General features: G+C 47.5%; 1 protein-coding gene across 2 annotated transcripts in view; it reads left to right on the top strand.

Moving 5' to 3' along the window:
* The window catches only part of UGGT2 (UDP-glucose glycoprotein glucosyltransferase 2), a 1,923,861-nt gene that overhangs the window by 1,651,654 nt on the left and 250,952 nt on the right, over nt 1-21,255 (top strand). For both annotated transcript variants that reach the window (XM_069639785.1, XM_069639786.1), the window contains one exon: nt 12,713-12,827. In XM_069639785.1, coding sequence (XP_069495886.1) covers nt 12,713-12,827 — 115 coding nt within the window. The remainder of the gene's footprint in view (nt 1-12,712; nt 12,828-21,255) is intronic.

Raw genomic sequence — 21,255 nt, 5'->3', positions numbered from 1 at the left:
AGGAATTCCCTGCATATGCTATCCAACTTAGTAAAGAATTGCCGGGGTATGGAGTATGGGATGTTCGCAAAGCAATGCAAAAGTCTGGGCAATGCCACCATCTTGAGCATCGCCCCCCCTTACCATCATTGCCAGGGGGAGTTTCGCCCAGAACTTCATGCTATTTTCCAGTTTCCGAACCGTTCTAACTGTATTATGCCTATGTTCGTCTTCTGCTGTGTGATATATACCTATCCCAAGATACCGAAAAGGTTGTGGTCTCCCACTGTATCTGAAGTACCGGCAAATTCTCGGCCATGAGCCCTCTATAATCTGCCCAACGGAAACACACAGGATTTGCTTGGGTTCACGGCTATACCTGAGAATTCCGCAAACCTGTCTACCACTTCTAATACGTACTGCAGGTTTTCCTCTGGGTAGCGCAAGTACAATACCCCACTCTTATACCATTGTGTAGGATTACACAAGTGCTCAGTGAAACCGTTTTTGTATGGAAGCGAGTTACCATATAATGTGTGAAGGTCTATGCCCAAAGGAACTCTGAACGCTTGGAAACGATGCAGATTGTGTGAAAAGCTATCTCCTTTCTGATTAATCATCAATAGTATCAGGACACCGGATATTCAGAGACATAGTGCATACCTATTATCCCCTGTAGGCTAAGTAAATGATATTGCAATGTTGCTCTCCACTTATAGGGTAATGTTAGCAATGCTAAAATAAGAGATGCAGAACATCACATTTGTCTTCTCAAAATGTTTAGAGGGCAAATTAATATTTGAGTTTTATAATGCGTTAACTTGCAAGGGGGCTGCTTCAAAGCACGTGTGACATATGTAAAAAGAAGAGGAAGTATGGGATAAGGTTACACATCCATGTAGTCTGCTTACTTACAATAAACATAAACAACCAGCATAAATATCGGATACTGACTGTTTATATAGCGCTTTATTCCAAAGCGCTTTATATTATAACAACAAGAATACAATAACAATAGAAGCAATTACAAAATATGAGTCAAAACAGTAAATACAGCAACTAGAACAATTTGCCAGTGAAGATAAATGAGGAAGGAAGGGGTGGAGAGGGGAAGGAAGTGGGGAACAGGAAGTGGGATAAGCTGAAGGCGAGGGAGGAGAAGAGGGGACTTGAGAGGAAACGAAGCAGGGGGAGAGAGGTAAGATGAGGAGGATAAAAAAGGGGGGACGGTGGAGGAGGATCAGAGTATCGGAGGGGAGTGGAGAAGAAGAGATTTTAAGGAGACACGAAAGGTGGAATAAGTGGGGATGGAATGGATAGAGAGAGGAAGGGAGTTCCAGTAGAGAGGGGCAAGGAGCTGAAAGGAGCGAAAACGAGAGAAGGCACATGGGGACGGGGGAACCAAGAGAAGGAAGAGGTCTGCAGATCAGAGGGAATGGGAGGGAGTGTAAAATGAGATGGATGAAAGAGGAGAGATATGGGGGAGCAAGATCATGAAGAGATTTAAAGACAAGACGGAGGAAGTGGAATTTGAGTTGGGAATGAAAGGAAAGCCAGCCAAGATGTGAGAGCGAGGAGGAGATGGAGTCGTGAGGAGAGTGAAGACAGAGGGTACGAATGGCAGAGTGGTAGAGGGATTTAAGGGGGGCAAGATGAGAAGCAGGGAGTCTGAAGAGGAGAGAAGAACAGTAGAAAAGACGAGAGAAGAAAAGGGAGGAGATTAAAAGTTTAGTGGCGTGGAAGGTGAGAGAGGAGCGTACTTTGTAAATATTGAAAAGGTGGTAGTGACATGCGGGGGAAGCTCGATTACATAGTGTGGGTGATGCTTTTGGTAAGGCGCAGTGAGTAACAAAAAGGTTGGCGCATGAACGTTATTCATGTTAAAACAAACCTAAAACAAGTGGATGTAGGTTCAAGTCTGCTACCCTTTCGTAGAGCCAAGAGAAAAAGAGTCAAGGTTGTCTGGTAGTATCTTAATGTGTTCTGGGGCCGACGTTAGAGCCATAAGGTAAAAGTGTGGAGGAATCAGGTTTAGGAGTCATGATGGGGAGGGGTGAACAATATTTGGTTAATGTGTGCAAGCATATCTTGGTTAGATTCTTCTGTTCATGGAGCCAGTTTTTCATATTAGTTTTTAACCTCTTATCTGTGTATTTTGCTGTTAGGGATTTTAGGTGTTTACGGTCACGCTGGCATGTTAGTGGAATGCAAATGAGCAGAATATCCAGACTAGTTGCTTAATTTAAAATAAAGACAATTTTGGGTAATTGCTGTGGCTTGGGCCTTATTAAATCTTTTTGTATAGGTGAGAACTTTGTGTGTGCTGCTAAAAATCTTATGAGCGGCAACCCGAAGGAAGCTGGGCAAGCGCACATGCACACAATTTAGAGGAAACATTGGTCAACACTATGTGTTTATTGCATAATTAGTTGTCTTTGTAGCTCGTTCTGCTTGGTTCTCTTGATATTTATATACGTGTGCCATTGTATCTACATGTTGTTACTGTCCCTTCTTGGGACATTTATTGGCACAGACAGCTGCCTCGATCCCATAATTAAAGAAAGAAGGGTGGTGGCTGTGCCTGTAGACGCTGAGGTGCCAAGTCTGTTGTTGTCGTCTGTGAAAATGTGGCATTTGGAAGTTTTGGAAGGTCTGGTGATTTGGAAAAGATTGATATTAGACTGGGGGAAATCAGTGGGTAGAGAACTGTTAGCAAATAATATCTTATTGCAAAATCAATTGCATTAGTAAGTTGGCAACATCAAACGCATCTTAAAATTAAATTGTCTCTCAATCTTAATACTATGGTCATGGGGTCAAATTAAAAACACAAAAGAAGGGTACAAAACAGTTGACAGAAATGGAAACCACTGCAAAGGTTTAGCAACAGGAAAGTCTTTTTCAGTGGACTGTTTCAAAACATAAAAGGTGGGTCAGGACTATTCCACAAGCTAACAAAGGAATTATATGCGGGGAGAATTATAGAGAGTAGAACAACAATAGAAAAATAGGTTCATGCATTAACTTAAGAGGCCTGATTGAATGCCTGATTGTTAAGACACCCTTTCCCCATCATAAAGATGATGATTGGCGAGGCAAGGGTTTACACCGCTTTAAACTTTGCATCAACTTATTGCCAGGACAAATTAAATATATATAGTCCAGGATCTTTACCGCTTTTTTATTTCCAATTGGATTATTACAATCTTGTTGGATGCTGTTTTGCCTGGTGTACTCAGCTGCTGTACGACAAAGACTTATGTATCATCTTTATGGACAGACTGCAGGTGTGCAATCCTTCCAAGACAACATTTTGATATGTGGTGAAAACATGGTTGAACGTCAGAGTACTGTCTAAGTGTGCAGAAGTAAGGCTCAGACACAATGGTGGAATGTTTTTGTATATAGACTTTTATTAATAAAAAGAGGATAGGAAAAATTCCTCTATCCCTAAAGCTAAGAAGGTATCCCCTACCGCAAAGGAAACTATGAAATTGCCAGGAAGTCAGAAACTAAAGTTTGGTTTATAGTGTATGGCATAGGGGCTCCCTCTATTGCTGGGCCCTGACGTTTCCCTGTTTCTTAGGCTTTCTTGGACATTATTTTAGATAATGATCCGAGGAACCGCAATTGAAGCATAAATTGCTCTTATTACGATGCTCCCTTTCTTCTGGAGTCAACGGCCCCCGGACGGCCCCGATTTGCATGGGTTCAACACCCCCTGCAGGGAAAACGGACACAGGGGCTGGTGTGGGCGTGAAGCCTCTTCTTTCACCATTACGTTCAGCCTTACGTGCGTCGATTTGGAGCACCAAAACTAGTTGTTCTGGAAACGTGGTGGGCACTATGGGTACCGTGGCCAAGACATCCTTTAATGAGTCTGACAAACCTTTGTAAAACATAAGCCGTCTTCTTCTCATTGGGCCAACCAGTTTCCGCTACTAGCTGGTTGAATTTGGCTAGGTAAGCCAACAAGGGCGTATCTCCCTGTTGTAAGGAGAGCAGTTCCAAATCCGTAGCCTGGGATTTGTACCTGGTATCAAAAACACGTGACATAGCAGCTATTAAGGCATCACAATCATAAAGTAAATGACTCCCTTGTTCCAACAATGGATTGGGGCATACAGCTGCTGTCCCACCCAAATAAGACAGGACAAAAGCTGCCTTGGTGGTGGAGTCTGGAAAGGACGACATAAAAAATGTAGCTGACATTGGTTAATAAACGTCCGGAATGCCTTAGGGTCGCCCTGGAAACTTTCCGGAGGGGCTAGAGGAAATTGTGCTGCCATGTATACAGGCGTGTGCTCTTGTCTAGCAGATGGATCACCTGAAGCAGAATCGGAAACAGGCATAGGGACGGAGGCACCCGCTTGTAACACCTGGGGTCCAGTCCGCTCGCCTTGGCCTGCATCAGTTTCGCCGCCTATAGGATCAGTTAACGTTACTATCTTCCTCGTTCTGGCAGCGTTGGCGGTTGCTGGGGAAACCACGTTGCAGGCCCATGCAGCGTGTCTTCAATCAGCTGACCCAGTCACGTTCCAGCAAGCCAAAGCGCATATGCAGGCCACGCCTTTGTTTCCATAAAAGGTCACAGGGCTCAGCGCTTCTCATTAGCGTTTCTCATCCCTGCGATCCTTGTGTTTTGAATCAAATCCTTTATTACTCCGGATTTTGTCTTTCAACCATTCTTTTGCACGCCCCTTGACTGGTTTTGGATCTGCTTGCCCGAACCTGACCACAGACCGTTTTCTCGACCTTCTTGTTGCCTACTCCCGGTACTGCCAGTGGAACTTATCACTGGAATTAACCCAGAACGGCCCTCCGAACTCTCTACTGTTTTTCTTGTGCCTTCTGTCTATATAACCTGCGGCTGTGCATTCTGTTGCACGTTTGTGTTGTAGAAAACGTTTTTGCAGAACAGAGTGATTTTACCAGTATTTAACAAACTCCATCGAACTGCTCTGTGCCTGCCCAGAGATACGGATGTCCCATTTGCCTCTTGTAAGAATAATACCAACTTTACTTTCAATTCCAGTACTTGTACTTCTTTTCCATCTAACTTGGGACCCGCATTGACTTAAGGAACTTTCCTGGTTGTTACACATGCAAGCTGAATGCTGTGCTGATTTCCTTGCACCATCCCGGACCTAGTTGCGACCCTCGTGCTGCCCGGGGAGCTTCCCTACACTAACTACCCTGTTTATTATTTTATCCTGTCGTTGTGTGTTCTTTTTAACTTCCTTTCAATAACTAGAGGGGTAAGACGTATAATCTCCCCATTACTAAAGTATTTCTATCCTCTCTGTCCAGACCCCTTCCTTAGAACTAGCTGCCAATATCCTTCAGGTACATACCTCTATTCTACAGCTCTAATTATTTAGTGCATATCTGGATATAACATTGTTTGCCTTTTCCTTGCAGCTTGGTGTGGCGGCGTAGTTCCCTCGCTCTTTAGGGTAATACATTAACCTGCCTGTTTTATCAGCACAGCAGGTTGCTTTGTTACCAAAAAGAGTTGCCTCAAGTGAGGTAGTCCGGTCTGAGGTGTCCTTTATAAGGCAGTTCTCAGCAGCGACTGAAGTTTCCTGTCCTTAACGGCTACTTCTGCTCAACGCCCCGGCCAGTCCGCACGGGGGTGAGTAACACCGCTCCACCCGCCTGCATCCCGACTTGCAAGTCATTGATACAGAGTTGCGTGGCTTCATGGGCAGCGGCCATATCTGCCTGTAATTCTGCAACCAACTGTGCCAACACTGCCAGGGAATCATTTGTGGCTTCCATGGAATATGGATTCTGGAATATGTCAGAATCACTTGTAAAACCACTGGTATTCTGCTTTAGGCGAGTTGAACCTGTTGGGTAGCTGACGAGTTCTTTCTGCCAATGTAACTCTCAGGAGGAAACAAATTGTGTCAATAGACCTCTCGGTGAGTCAAAGATGGATGGACGCCACAGGTCTCAGCTGGCTGCAAAAAGAAAGCACATGATCAACACCACAACAACAATGCTCAATATTAATGCAAAACCAGGTGCAATAAATGGCTACCTTGTTGTAAACAGGACAGTGTCGAAAGCCAACTAATTATTCCTGTTCTTGAACCAAGAGGAGGCGTTATCCTGAAAACATGGAATGGAAAAGGACCAGGTAAGGACTAATTCTGAAGAAACGAAAACATGAAACTATCTAACAATAGGAATTAAGTCTTACCAAAGTGTTGTAGTCTTGAAGCGTGGAAAAGAATTGCAAGAATCCCAAAACGTTGAAGTAGGTAGAAACCACCTAAAACCCGCCGGAACGAGGGCGCCTAAAAAGTGTGCCCACACGGCAGTCTCTAGTCCGGGCACAATTCAACTGGTGTCCCTGAGAACTGCTGGCACGAGGATGCCTAAAGGTTGGTGCCCACATTGCAGTCTCTAGTCCGGGCACAAGCAGACGTGTCCTGCTGGTGATCTGTTCTCAGGTAGGCACGGGTAAATGCACTCGAAGAGTGTCCCAAAGCGATGCAAGAGCGCGTTCTTAGCAGGACGTGAGAATGTCAAAAAGCAAATCCAAAGCGTTCCGAGTCGTTACCTTCCGAGCAAGTGAGTGACAAACAGGAGACAAGGCAATTCAGTGCGGTACAGGAGCGAGCCAAACACCAATGACAAAGCGCAAACCAAAGCAATCCAAAGAGCGTTCCAGGGGTCAAAATACAGTTCGTAGTTGCCAATAACCAAGGGACAAGACGTGAGGAGTATCCGTGCGACAAATCAAGGCTAAGCGAACGCAAATTCAGAAGCACTGTATTCTAGCAAAGGCAGTGTATTTGAATGAGAGAGTCACATGACCCACTGAAAGCGTCGGCAACGTGCTCTTACACGTGATGATCTGTACGCCGGACACCACCATCGCCATGACAACCCCCAACGTTCATAGAAAGAAACATTACGTGTTGGGGTTTTGCCTGGATCTTTCTGCAAGCAACGTTGTTTACATAGCGGGGGAGAGAGCAGAGCTTTGTGGCATGGTGTGAGGATACCGTGAGTCTTAGACTGCGGTTGGATTCTTGACACTCCCACAGATAACTCACCTTGATAGAAGGCTATCCAGCATCAGCTGCTCAGTTTTTTTAGACTGGGTACAGTACCTCTCGATTATCGTCATCGGCGGTTCACTCGTATACAGCCACGTTATTCCTCGATTCGGCATGACGTTGGGCGTCTTGTTAAAGGATGTACTATGTTCTCACCACTCAGTTCCTTTTTTCCACGCGATCAGCACACTATTCGGAACACGCTCAATTCTAGAATTTGATACTGTGTCAGTATGTCAGTGTGTGGATCCACGAGTGACATTTTGGAGTTGAAGGCCTTGCAGCTTTTAAACCTGGACAATTTAGGCCCTCTCTGTGTGTAGTGTCTTGGTGTTGGGCACGCCACAGAGCATGGGGTTCTTGCTTGAACCCGGAGGCGGTGAAGGAACGCTAAGCTAAACTGGTGCTTTGCAGCATGATACAAAGGGTCTGACTCTTGAGAAGCATCGAGAGGGTTGTCGACATAAGAAATCAAAACAAATTTGCACTCCTGTAGATGATCTCACCACCCCTAATCATTGTCAGACAAGAACTAAACGCAGATGCAGACGCGATTCTGGCTTGTCGGATGAAAGGGGTAAGTTGTACCCTGCGAAGGGTGTGTCTAGGGAGGAGTCTGAGCATCAGGGTTTTAAAATTCTCAAAGTCTTTGAGAAGGCCTCCGCTGGTACAGCTTCCGCCTAGACGCTGCAGGTCGATACGGCTCCAACCGCGCATTGTCCATCTGGCACGAACAGTGCCAAGGTCTGTCAAAGGCCCTCGAGCAAGACTCCTAAGGAGAAACCTCCTCCTGCTCTGAAACTGTCGGCCGCCCCGCAAGAACGAAGTTTTGTACCAGATACTCGATCCATGTACTTTGATTCAATGCAGTCGATTTTCGATGAGAAGGGTGACTCGATACTGGTTGGGTTTCATCTGATGGGAGGTGCAACCTTAGATTCGTTGCCTGACTTTATGGCGAACCAAACTGAGTTGTTTCAACTTGCGGAGGGCCCCCACAATGCCAGTGATCCGGACACATCCCCGGTTGTTGAATTCCAGCAATTGAATCTGAACGCACATCCGAACGCGTAATACCACAAGGCGGTCGAGAAGGTTGTTTTAGCCTTTGGGCTTGGCGCTCTGTTGAAGCCGGTGTCATAGTATGACCTCACTGACATCCTCAACCATGGCCCGCAAACGGAACGTACTTTGCCATTCAACACAGTTATAGCAAACGGTCATTGCCTTGTTGCATCGCCTGTGTTTGACACCAGCAGTCGACAGAGAGCTTACGAAAAAGTATAAGCCAGCAAGATGCAACCTCCTATTTTTGGCATCCCAGCCCCCCCCCAAAACCAGAGGGTTTAGTGGTGCAGGTTGCGTTGGTTACGCCCAGGCTGTCGACGTCACACCTCCCCACCAACAGAAAGTCGAAAAAGTTCTTTGCCTCAGGGAGCATGTCCCTTAAGGCTACAAATGCCTCTTGTGCTATCTCCAAATTTTCTCACATCGTGTGGAGCAGCTGATCACCTCCAAGAGGGGGAAGTAAAGGCTGGCTTCCTAGATATAGTGGCTGATGGCAAGTAAATGGCGAGTCGGCTGCTCCAAGCAGGGCTGGATGCGCTGACTGCATGAGTCATGCTATGAGCACTTTGACAGTCTTACACAGGTCCGCGTATTTGAGGGGCTCAAAGTTTTCCCTGAATGTTCAAGTGAAATTGCTCAAACTAGCCTTCGATGGCAAGCATCTTTCTGGCCACAAAGCCGACGAGTCCCTAGAAAAGGTTAAGGACTCAAAGCTCACAGCTAAGTCTCTGGGGCTAGCGGTGCAGCAACAGCCCCTGCCGCAGAATTTTGCCTTCGGGTCCAGAGGGACGGGGTTACAGGAGGTCCTCCACCTTCTCCAGAAGGGCACAAGCGCCCCAGGACAATATAGGGGAATACACGTTCTAAAGGCCTGGTAGGGGTAGAAGAGGGGTGAGGCAGTCGACCGCTGCAGTAGTGTCAACTTCTATGGCACCTCAGAAACCACTTTAAGGTCTCTTACAAGTTGGAAAGAGAGTCTCTGGATTCTTGGGCAAATGGAAGGAAATTACCTCAGACGGCTGGGTCCTTCAACTGGTCGAGTACTAATGCCTCCCATTTTTGAGGAGACCACCAGACACCCGACAGCTGGAAAGGGAACTACTGGAAGAGCTGCAGGCCCTTCTTTTGAAGGGAGCAGTGGCAGCAGTTCCAGCCGAGGAAGTAGGCTCGGGCTGGTACTCCCAAAACTTTCTGGTTCCTAAAAAAGGGAATGGCCTCCATCCCATAATGGACCTCAAGAATTTGAATAATTCCTGAGGAAGGGCAAATTCAGGATGGTGATGTTGAGGGAAATGATCCGGCATCTGCAGTTCCAAGACTGGCTGGTGTCACTGGAACTTCAGGATGCCCATTTTCACATGCCCATTCACAGGAAGTACAGGCAGTTCCAACGGTTCGTCATCTGGGATGCACATTACCTATTGAAAGTGCTCCCTTTTGGCTTGACCTCTGCCACCAAGCTGATGGCGGTAGTGTCGGCCCACCTCAGGAGAGCGGCCGTCTTTGTTTTTCCATACTTGAACGACTGGCTGATTCCACCTTCACCTGGAACATGTTTTGAGGCATCTCGAGGACACCTGTGAACTCCTGCATGACTTGGGTTTCTCCCTGAACTTGAAGAAATCATAAAGTTCACCAGCGCAAAATCTCCAATTCATCATAGCAGTCTTGGACACCCCGAACGGGAAGGCTTTTCCTCCCAAGGGGAGAGTCACCAACGTGGCGCTCATGGTCAGTCTTTTTCCTTGTGTTCCAGGTGTTGAGGTCTCTGGCGTACGACCTGGCCTGGTGGAGCGACAAGATAAACATGGCGGGAGAACCTTTCTGGGTGTCATGGCTAAGAGTGGTCATGGACGCCTCACTGAACGGCTGAGGGGGCTCATTGCAGCTCTCTCCAGATCAGCGGTCATTGGTCTCCGAAGGAGAAAGGTTGCCACATCAGTCTGCTGGAGCTGCGGGCAGTCAGACTGGTGCTGACAGCTTTTGCTCTCCCCTTGCAGTGGAAACATGTGCTGGTGTTGACGGACAACACTGTGACCATGCACTACCTCAACAAGCAGAGAGGCGTGAGATCACTACCACTGTGTTGGAAGGCCATGCAGCTATGGTTCTGGATACTGGAGAACAACATCTCAGCCTCTGCAGTTCATCTGGCAGGGGTGGAGAATGGGTTGCCAGATGCTCTGAGCAGGCAGAGCTCAGTCTTCCATGAGTGGGAGCTATGCCCAGAGGTCGCTTGGATGAGCTTAGCCCGGTGGGGCACCCCGATGGTAGATCTGTTTGCGACAGTGGACAACACGAAGTGCAAGCATTTCTGCTCGAGGGAATTTCCACCCAAAGGCATTGGTGGACACATTTGTAGTGGGTCTTCAACCTCCATTATGCATTTCTGCCAATAAGTCATTCCTTGGGTTCTCGGAAGGTTGCAGAGGTTCAGTGCTCACCTGATCCTGATCACCCCAGATTAGGTGAGGAGGACGAAGAGGACGTGAGATCTCCTGGAACTGGCCTTGTGCCCACCTCTTCGGCTTCCTCATAAACCGGACCTCTTGTCACAGTCAGGGTGCTAGGGGAGGGGGCAATGTGCTTCACCCAAACCTTCTCAACCTGCATACTTGGCTCTTTAGAGACTGGGACTTTGATTAAGAGGTGCTAGAGGTGCTGTTGGCTGTAGATAGACCATCCACTAGGTCTCTCTACGTGTGCAGAGGGAGAACGTTTGTGACTTGGTGAAAGGGATGGACCCCATATCGTGTCCCACCTCCTCGGTGATGGAGTTTTTGCTGGCCTTAGCCAAATCGGGCGCGCAAGTGGGCACAGTGAAGCGGTATTTTGCAGCTCTTTCACTTTTTAAAAGTATGCCAGAACAAGGTTCTTTCTTTAACATCACTGTGAGGGTCCAGTTTTTGAAGGGCCTAGTTAATTCTTTCCCCTCCTTTGCCTTTCGTGGTCCCTGATTGGGATTTCAACTTGGTTCTCACCTTCCTGATGGTGGCTCCATTTGAGCCTTTGCATTCAGCTCACATCAGACTTGTCACTTTTAAGACTGTTTTTTTGTGTGGCAATCACATCCGCTACAAGGGTCCGCGAATTGCAGGCACTCTCTATTAAAGCTCCTTTTCTGAATTATTTTAAAGAAAAGGTCTCCCTGAAAGTGCGCCCTAGGTTTTTGCCAAAAGTGGTGTCTGAATTTCATCAGCCTTTTACCCTCTACCCCATCCTTCCCGAGGATTAGGAGACGCTCCACAGATTGGCGGTCATCTTTCCTGAAACTGCTTGTTCTGGCTAGGTCAAAACTCAGCGCCCTCTTGGGATCCAATTTGGGGTGAGCAGTTAGCAAACAAATGATCTCTCGATGGATAGTTCTGTACATATCTGATTACTACCAGACAGGAGGTTCCAGCAGGGCTTTGGGCCCACTCTACCATACGTGTTGCAGCCTCCTCAGCTCTCGAGAGGGAAGTGCCAGTTACAGACATTTGTCACGCAGCAACGTGGTCTTCTCTTGACACGTTTATCAAGCATCCCAGCTTAAAGTTGGCCCACTGAGCAGATGCATGCCTTGTTGGGGCAGTCCTCCAGAGTTTTTGGGTGTTAAATCTAACTCTCGTGCAGCATTGTTACTACTTTGGGAGTCTATCAAGATAAGGAATCTGTGGGAGAGTGCAATCGATTCAAAGAGAAATTACTTACCAGTAATGTTCTTTCTATCGATTCTTCTCCTACAGATTCCTCATCGCCCTCCCAGCATACCGAGCTTGGAAGTCCATAATCTTTATCACATTCTGCGGTCATGTTCTGTGGGCTATGGCATGAGGAGCAGAGTGCTACGTTTTGGGCAGCAGCTGTTGGCTGACAAGACTGCCCTGTTTCTTCTGGTTTTGTCGACATAGTTGAGGTATGGAACAATAAGGTAGGCAAACAATTGTTGTTTGCTGTTCTTGTATTGTTTGTTTCTATGATTTTCCCCATTATTGCATGTTACCACTCGCAGGCTGAGCACGGCGGTGTGGGGGAACTGCGGTGTGAGGGAGTAGTACATCCTGTTATACGACGCCCAACATCACGTCCGATCGAGCAATGGCGCGGCTATAAATGAGGGAGTTGTTGATGATGTATTGAGCAGTACTACGCCCCCTGTCAATACGGTTCCTGAGCAGCTGATACTGAATACCTATCTATCAAGATGAGGAATCTGTGGGAGAAGAATCCATAGAAGGAACATTACTGTTAAGTAATTTCTCCTTCTCAACTAATGACTTGGAAGCAGGCAATTACCGCATGGTAATGACCACTCCCTAAGTGAGTAAGGCTTATGTAGCATGCATTCTTTTATTCTGTAGTCATATCGCATAGATATTCATGCTAACCTTAGACATGTGTGCAAATTATAAACCAAGAATCCGTTTTTTTGGTGGTCTTGCTGTTCACTTGAGAACCGATGGACTTGAAGATGTGGAAGACCATTAATCTGTTCAAAACAATGGGATGCAAATAGTCTATCCTATGTTGACTCTGCCCTTAGTCGATAAAACAGAATTGTATGATGCGCTTACCATGCCATTAGTCACTAATGGATTGTCTTGTTGCAGTGCCTTATACGTTGTGGACCTGAAGAAATTCAGAAAGATTGCCGCAGGAGATCGACTAAGGGGACAATACCAGGCATTAAGTCAAGATCCCAACAGTCTGTCCAATCTCGATCAGGTATTAATAAGGAGCCTAACATCATGAATTATCTGTTTCTTTGACATGTGCCTTTTTTTAGATTAGAGTGTGAGATATCGTGTAGGCTGTCAGGACCTACAAAACAGTTTGATTTGTTCCATTCTGTATTTAGTAATATTTGCATTTCTAACTTAGTCTAGGCTGCCACAGATTTGTACACTTTTGGTTTGATGTTTTAAATTATTTTTATTAGCAAGGCCCAATAATCCTACTAAAATATAATGGGTAGGTGAGATTCAGTTAATGGCACAGATGCTCCTTCTATGCACTTATCGTTTCTTGTTCCTTATGAAACTGAAATTCTCATAATCAATGTGTATGATTCCTCCCCTTGGCAGACCCTCCATCAGTGGTGTCCATCTAGTCCCTATAGCCACGGTTCAGAGTTGGACGCAAGTCCTCTTTCCTTGCTCCTCTATATCCTTGTAGATATGTTTTGGCAAAGTCAAATGTATTATGTGTATTGTCATAGGCTATGTTTGACACTGTTTAGCGAAACACATGCACTCCTGTCCAGATGACATGCTCCTATCAGGTGACAAAGGCTCAACATCAATTTGTTTGTCTGGAGATTTGCAGTTTGGCAAGCGAGCGATTGTTTGGTGACATGTAAAAAACATTTTTATAGTGGAGAAGATGGACACAGGTTTTTGTCCAATGTTCAATCTGAAATCGCTCCACAAATGTGTAATTTACAGGCATTTCACACCCAGCACCCTCACACATGTTCAAAGTTTAGAGGGGAATGCACTTTTGCGGTGCAAAAGGCTCCAGAGCTGTCCCATAAAGTATGAAGGAAAGGAGACTAGGGATTAGTAGTTCCGAAGTCAATACAGTGAGTACCTATTTTGTTATTACCTATTGCAAAACCAAGTTTTTTAGTTTTGTTCCAGGCTGTTCAATATTTCCTCTGCCCCTTGATGCTTTACAAAAATCTTACATCCAGTTGTAGGATTCCGAAGGGCAAAAGGGTCATGTTTATTAATCTACTTGGACAATATTTTATTTATGACTCAAGACAGATTTATTACCATATGTGCACAATCCCGTACATTCAATCGCTGGATTTTGGGATTTTAATCAATTGGGAGACATCATAGTTACGACAAACTCAAAAGATTACATTCTAAGGGTTTCTAATAAACTGTGCTTGGGCCACTTTTCTTATCAGAATTTTGAAAGCTGCAAAGATGTTTCAGGTTCTAGCTGTGTAGAAAATAACATTAAGACATTTCTCTAGAGGGATGGTACTCCTATCTTCTTAAATCCAGGCAATATTTCCATGTCCTCTGCACTATAGGGCACAACTGAAATTAATGCATTCTCACCTGAACAAATGTATCCCAGGTGTTAAGGCCCTGGCCCACTGCTTGGCCATCACTACTAGGTCCGGGTGATACCACTGCACCCCATTAGATGACAAATAAAACAGAAGATGAGCTACATCCTGAGTTCCTTGATGAAATTAAGGCACATCACACAGTGGTAGAGAGGAGTTTTTAACCCTTGAGGGCGATTATATATAAAAATAAATAGGTCAACTTGTCCTACTTTATACCATACCCGCTCCACCCTCTATATCACCCTCACTATGGCTGCTCCTTTTATTAATGGGTTACGGGTTAAGGCCCTCTGTGCAACCTGTTTACCTGGCCAACCTTGAGCAGGCCCCAAAACACTTCTTTCCTGGGCTGCTAACATTTGAACTGTTGACGCTTTTACAATATTTAAACAGAATATATATCACCTGACCCTCAAATTATGACTTACAGCTGTCCTTACAGCTGACCTCCTTGTCCGTTGAAGTAAGCATGGCTTTCTTCCTTGTTTTTTCTCCCACCCATTCTACCATGGGTGGTTGCCACTGGTTTTTGTAACTCTGAGTCCCTGTTCATGGGGACTGCATCGCATGCTGGCTTTTTTTTATTTTCTCTGTGGTGGTGCAGCTATTAATTCACAGGGCAGTGATGATTTTGTGTAGTCGGTTCAATCGGTCAATTTCCTCTGTGGCAGTGCCGATTTAATTTAGAGGCAACCCATGCACGCGGCCAATGAGCTCCTCCCACCCGAGTGGGGACTTAAGTGATTGTGGCTCACTTTGTCCTCCACGGCTGCCTTGTCCCACAACGGCGGGCCCACTCTCCAGCTACAATGCCCTCCCCATCTGGCACGTGGGCAGTTGAAGGCCTTATAGCCAAAGCTCTAGTGTGGGCTGACCGGCGCACTCAGTTTGGGCCGGCACGGTTTGTGGATTTTCGCAGCCCATGCTGTCTGACCCTGGGGCCGGTTGTCTAACCATCACTGGGTGTCCTCAACTGTACCCAGGCTGCATTGTGCACACTGCCCAGTACTTAGCAGATATCTTTTGGGCCCGCCTCTTCTGGCACAGGGCCAGGTCACCATGCTGCAAGGTCTCTGCTTTCTTACCCAGGCCGCAAGCTTCAAGCTCCCATGGTCAATGAATGTTCAGGGCCCACCACGACTGGCCCTAGGGCAGACTGCATCAGCCACAGGACGTCGGGCTTTGGGCCACTACTTGCATATGCAGCCTGCGTGCCTCTTACCCCTGCCCCCCCAGACTCCCCTGCTAACACAGGCTGGACTGCAGATACAGTTGGGCCATGGATGGCATAGATAGCCCAGCTCGTACGGTCCCTAAGGCCCCAGAGTGGCGACTCGAGGCCACGATCCACTAGGGAGCATCAACACAGCTTCTCTTTCCTCTGCTTCCTTCAACTGTTCTATACCCAACAGTTGTTTTCAAAGTCTTTTTTTTCCTTGGAGTCCTCATCAAACGTAAGTCCATAGCCTCTGGCAAGGGGTGCCTGGCCATTGACCAGTACCTGAACATTCCAGTAGTTACCCTCAGCAGTGACTCCTCAGTATAGTCATGTAAATGCAGTAGACAGCACATACACAACGATAAATTGATTTCTAATGGATTCCTTTCTTCCATGGTTTCCTCTGTCCATCTCCCAGCACCGCTGCTCTTTGGAAACTTTTGCCCCCACCAGGGGGTGCAGTACGGCTCCATGTCGACTCGTTTCACACCTCTAGGCTCCAAATGCCAGACATGATGTTTCGCACCATGCTGAATCTGATGAAGACCTTAAGCACTACATCAACTGTGGTTGCCAAATGGCCGTTCCCGACCGCCCCCCCACAGGATTTTTGTTATACCGTTTGGCGTAAGGACATGACACGCAGGACTGCGAGTCGTGTTGACGATGCACCCTAAGGCGCTTCGGAAGTGGGCTGCGAAACTTATCACCTTTTTATACAATACAAAAGATGTTAGGCAAATGTGTCTGAGGTTGCCGGATGCAGAGCGCCAAACCAAAAGAAGTTCACTAGTCTGCAAGGACAAAAGGAAGAAGAAACATGGCAAGAGGTTAAGCTCATCCGGAGGTTTGTGCAGGCATCACTCTTATTCCTTGTTGAAGAAGAGAAGTCACTGCTCTGGGAACTCCTCTAAGGAGAAGGCACCACAGGTACTTTTCACAACCAAACCCTCCACACGGGAGGAATCGGAGGCTGTTTTTGGCTAAAGATGCTAGACATCATTAACAACAGCCCGGCATTTCCAGCCAGTGGCTCCGTGTGGGTCCACCAGGCTTGGATGTATCGCCAGAGACCCTTTGAAAGACTGCAACCATAATCCTTTAGGCTTGGCCAGGGCTCCTATAGGTGAGGCCCATCAATAAGCTACAGTTCTCCGTCTTCCGATATGAGTGCTCCGGCGCCAGCTCCATCCACAATAGCGCCATCAGTGCTGGGCTCCTGAGGGGTGTGGCTAGCCAGCCATGTAAGAGGCGGGGGATCCCTGAAGCTCCCGCGGATGCGCCTGAACATTGGAGATGCCCGCCGGCATATCATACGGAACTCAACACAGAAAGCAGTGACAGCTGCATGAAGGTGGGCGGCACACAGCTAGAGCAATATGGACCGAAATTGTAAACTCTGGACCAAGATATCGCTGCCGGAAAAGTCGCACAATCTCTGAGGACGACCATCCAAAATGTCCGCCCCAGAACAAAGAGCCTAGCCAGGAAAAGTGAAGCGGAGTGCAACAAAAGCACAATTCAGAGGCGAGAAGCAGCGACCGCTCGATGCACAGAGCGGACACATGCGCAAGGAGCAAGCTCCATGTACACAAGCATACGGAGCATGCCGGAAGAACAAGCGGCCCCGGTGAACGCGTATCAGTAGTGCGGCTTGAGATCGGAGGGACCCCTCCTGTTACGGCACCCCTCTGAAGGAAGGAGAGGCAATGCGGAGGGTGGCGTTGAGCCATCTGGGAAGAGTGCGGACACTCGAGCCCTAATTTCGGAAGAAACCGCGCTGAAGGAAGCAGATGAGCCACCGCGGGATACGCGGCTAATGGGAATCAGCTGGGGAGCGGAACACCGAAGCGGAGCACACGCATTGAAGAAAGAAGGTGAGAGCCCCACCAGCAACTCGGCCGCTAAGCACTGAGAACAATAGCAGGCCTGGAGCGCGTTTGTCCTGGGCCGTAGGCAAGGAGGAAGCTGGAGGCACAAAAAACAGAGGACAAAACAAGCTACATTCCCTAAAAAAAAGGTGTCCATGCCAATACCACATCCAGTTTAAACAGCGAAGCACCACAACCTGGCAATCTGCCTACAGAGGGGAAGCTCCCCAGCTCCAACTGGAGTTACGAGGACCAAACACATAGCACTGTGCCTAGGGCACGGTGAAGCCCGCAAGGAGAAGCACAAGAAAAAAGGGCACAGCAGGGAAATCACAGCCCAACTGGAGGCTGTGGGACAGAGGCTGGCACTTGAGAGGTGCCCCACTTTAGGAATGGACAACACTCCACTCTGAGAGTGCAAGCAGTAAGGGCAAGGGGGCCAACACATAGGCACTTCAACACAAAGGCCACCGCATCAAGGAGACCAGCACTGCTGACAAAACCACGGACCCTTAGAGGGTGAATCAACATGGTAGCCAACCCTAGGCATATACACAGCAAACAGTAACAGACACAATCAACAGTTGGCGGTAGGAAGAGCCCGAACGCCACTGAGGCGGAAAAGACTACCATACCACAATAATACACAAACACCGGGGCAGACACTCTGGCCCTCGCTAGCGCAATTGCTGGCCTCTGGGGAAAAGTCTAGAGACATAAAGCCAGCGCAGCGCACACAACAAACACCCGGACCATGGGAAGCAGTGGAGACCACCCCAGCAGACACTAAGATGGCATCCAAACTCCCCAAATCCAAACGGAAGCAGCCCACCATGGAATAATACACCAGAACACCTAAACCAACAGAGAGCGCCAGCAACAAGGAGAAAAATCCACAGTCTGACACAGAACCAACGAGAAATGAAAGACAGATCCTGGAGGCGATAGCAGACCTAAAAGCCACGTGGGAAACTAAACTAGAAACAGCCATGGCAAACCTCAAGACGTCTCTTGAATTCAAGATCGACGCAGTGCAAGTAGATGACAAGACATCAAAGCGATAGCAGAACGAACGAGTGAGCTGGAAAAAGAAGTCTAATCAAACACTACTACCTGCACGGCGAACGCCTCCGAGATCCACACACTGCACCAACAAGTGGGTAACCTGGAAAGGAGGGCTGAGGAGGCCGAAGGACATGCTCGGAGGAACAATATACGCATAATAGGGCTCCCGGAAGGCGAAGAAGGATCAAATCCCACGGAATACATAGAAACCATGTTGCTGCAAGAGATGGATGGGGGGCACTCAGCCAGGGATTCGCGGTGGGGAGAGCCCACCGCGCACTGATAAGGAGACCGGCCCCAGGTGCCCCACCGAGGCCAATCATCGCCAAAATACTAAATTACCGGGACAGGGAAAGAATCCTGGAACATTTTTGGGAGGGGGCACTATAAGAAGAGCATCCGCAGAAATAACGGCATATCCGGATTACACACTCCAAGTGCAAAGACGCCGACTAAACTTTGGAGCAGTCAAGAGGAGACTGCGGGAAGCTGGCTTCAAATATATGCTGATGTACCCTGAGAAGCTGAAAATCTGTCATAAAAACAAGGTTCTGTTCTTTGAAACCCCCGAAGAAGCCATGGACTGGCTGGATGCACAGAATGGCCCGCAGGAGACAATGGACTACCGCGGCGGCAAAGACGAGAAGTGAAGCATTGCTCCTGATTAGTGAGGTGCGGTATATATAATGATAATGGGACTTGAATATAGCTGCGCACTAGCTTATGGGGATTCAGGATATACACACGGCAGGAAGAAAATACAGAAGCTAAATGCGGGTGTCACAGAGGACCCAACTCAAGCCCCAATAGATAATCTAGTTAGGTTGCTAGTAGTACAGCAACCTCCTGCTGGGTTCTTTGCCCCCTCCCCCCTCCCTCCTCCTTCCTCCTTCGCAGTCCTACCCTGTCTAACGGTGCTGAGTTGGGGGGTTTGTAGTGCAAATAGTTAGAGGGCGAGCTAATGTCCACACAAAAGCATACATGGGGCTCAAGACCAGAGGGGGCGGAGATGGGTCAGGATATGGATGAGATGGGAGACCTCAGAATAGTAACCTGGAATATCAGGGGCCTCAACAGCTATCTAAAGAGAAACAAAGTCATGATGTACTTGAGGAAACAAAAGATAGATATAGCCCTACTACAAGAAACACACCTCACCAAAGAGAAACAGGATGTGATCCAAAAAAAATGGAAAGGGACCACGGTGGGGGCGACGTATTTGGCATATGCCAGGGGAGTACTAATCTGGGTTGCGCCACATGTACCTTTTCAGTTCTTACAGGCCACAGTGGAGCCGGATGGGAGGATGGTGATAATGCAAGGTATGATGGAGAACAGAGAGCTATGCACAATTAACACATATGCCCCAAACCAAGACACAGTGGCCTATTTCAAGACATTATACAGCAAAATCAGCCCCCAATTAGGAGGAGCGTTCATATGGGGGGTCTTCAACTGTACACTAAACCCCAAAATGGACCGATCAGATATGAAGCTAGACAGACCTACTCCCGCAGCGAAAGACCTAAAGGCCCTGCTGGGAGACTTTCAGCTAGAAGACATATGGAGTCAACAACACCCAAACGATGGGCACTACTCGCACTATGCGGTCCCACAAAAGCTATACACGAGGCTGGACTACATGTTTGCCACTCCAGAATTAGTCGGAGAGATCACGAGGTCAGATTATAAAGCAAGGGTATTATCGGACCATTCCCCTCAGGTCCTGGCGTGGAGATATCAGCCTCCCACTCCCAGGATCCCAACATGGAGGCTAAGAGCCGAAGCTCTGAAAGACAATGTATTCCGGGCGGATCTAAGGAGCAGATAATCAAATTCTTTGAAAATAACACTGTCAGTGTAGAATCAGAGAGCACTAAATGGGAGGCCTTTAAGGTTGTGGTGAGGGGAGCAGCCATATCCAAGTCCAAAGGGCTGCAAGGGGGCATAACACAAGAACTATAAGAGATTGAGATGAAAGTAGAAAAAATCATGGAACCACCTCACAGGAGGAAGCAGAGATTATGAACCAATTACAACAGGAGTGCGGGGGGGCTCTGGGGAAGATTGTGCAACTTAAATTATAAAAAATACATTGAAAGACAGCATGCAGGAGGGGAAAAACTGGGGAGGCTGTTAGCATGGCTACATAAGAATGAGTCGCCTATATCAGAGAGAATGTGAGGAAACTCTTGTTTACGCTCTCCTGGGTGTCCCATATTTGACCCGTTTCTACCCTTATCTATCAACACTTATAGCACGATGCGGGGGGCGCAGGAGATCCGGGAGACACAAGAGGGTACAGGGCTACCTAAATTAGGCACAGAAGAAAGGGAGAACCTAGATGCCCCAATCACAATAGAGGAACTAGAGGCAGTGGTTAAACACCTCCCCACTAGCAAAGCACCCGGGGCAGACGGACTCCCAAGTGAATTCTATAAACATACATGCAAGAAGTGCTCCCGCCGCTATTAGAAATGCTGAATGAGGCCTTCGAGAAGGGGAGACTGCCGGAATCCCTAAGGGAGGCGATAATCATCCCGCTCCTTAAACCCAATAAGCCTAACACAGACTGTGGGTCATACAGACCGCTATCTATGCTAAACCAGGATAGTAAAATCCTTACGGCGGTGCTGACGAATAGGTTAAAAAGGGTTATAAATAAACATATGCACTCCGACCAAACCGGCTATGTCCCGGGTAGAAGTATATCAGATAATCATATAAGGCTCCACTACATCATAGAACAGGCGGAAGGCGACCCATGCGAAATAGCAATAGCCTCACTACACGCGGTAAAAGTCTTCGACTCAGTAAAATGGCCTTGGCTGATGGCGCCGCTGAAGGAATATGGGATGGGTCCCGGGTACCTGAGGTGGGTGAAACTGGTGTATAGCTCCCCATTGGCCA

The sequence above is a fragment of the Ambystoma mexicanum genome, chromosome 7q (genome assembly GCF_040938575.1).
Source record: "Ambystoma mexicanum isolate Mex_15411 chromosome 7q, UKY_AmexF1_1, whole genome shotgun sequence".
NCBI classification, from domain to species: Eukaryota; Metazoa; Chordata; class Amphibia; order Caudata; family Ambystomatidae; genus Ambystoma; species Ambystoma mexicanum.
The sequence above is the reverse complement of the archived record's forward strand: the minus strand, read 5'-3'. Positions and strand labels throughout refer to the sequence as shown.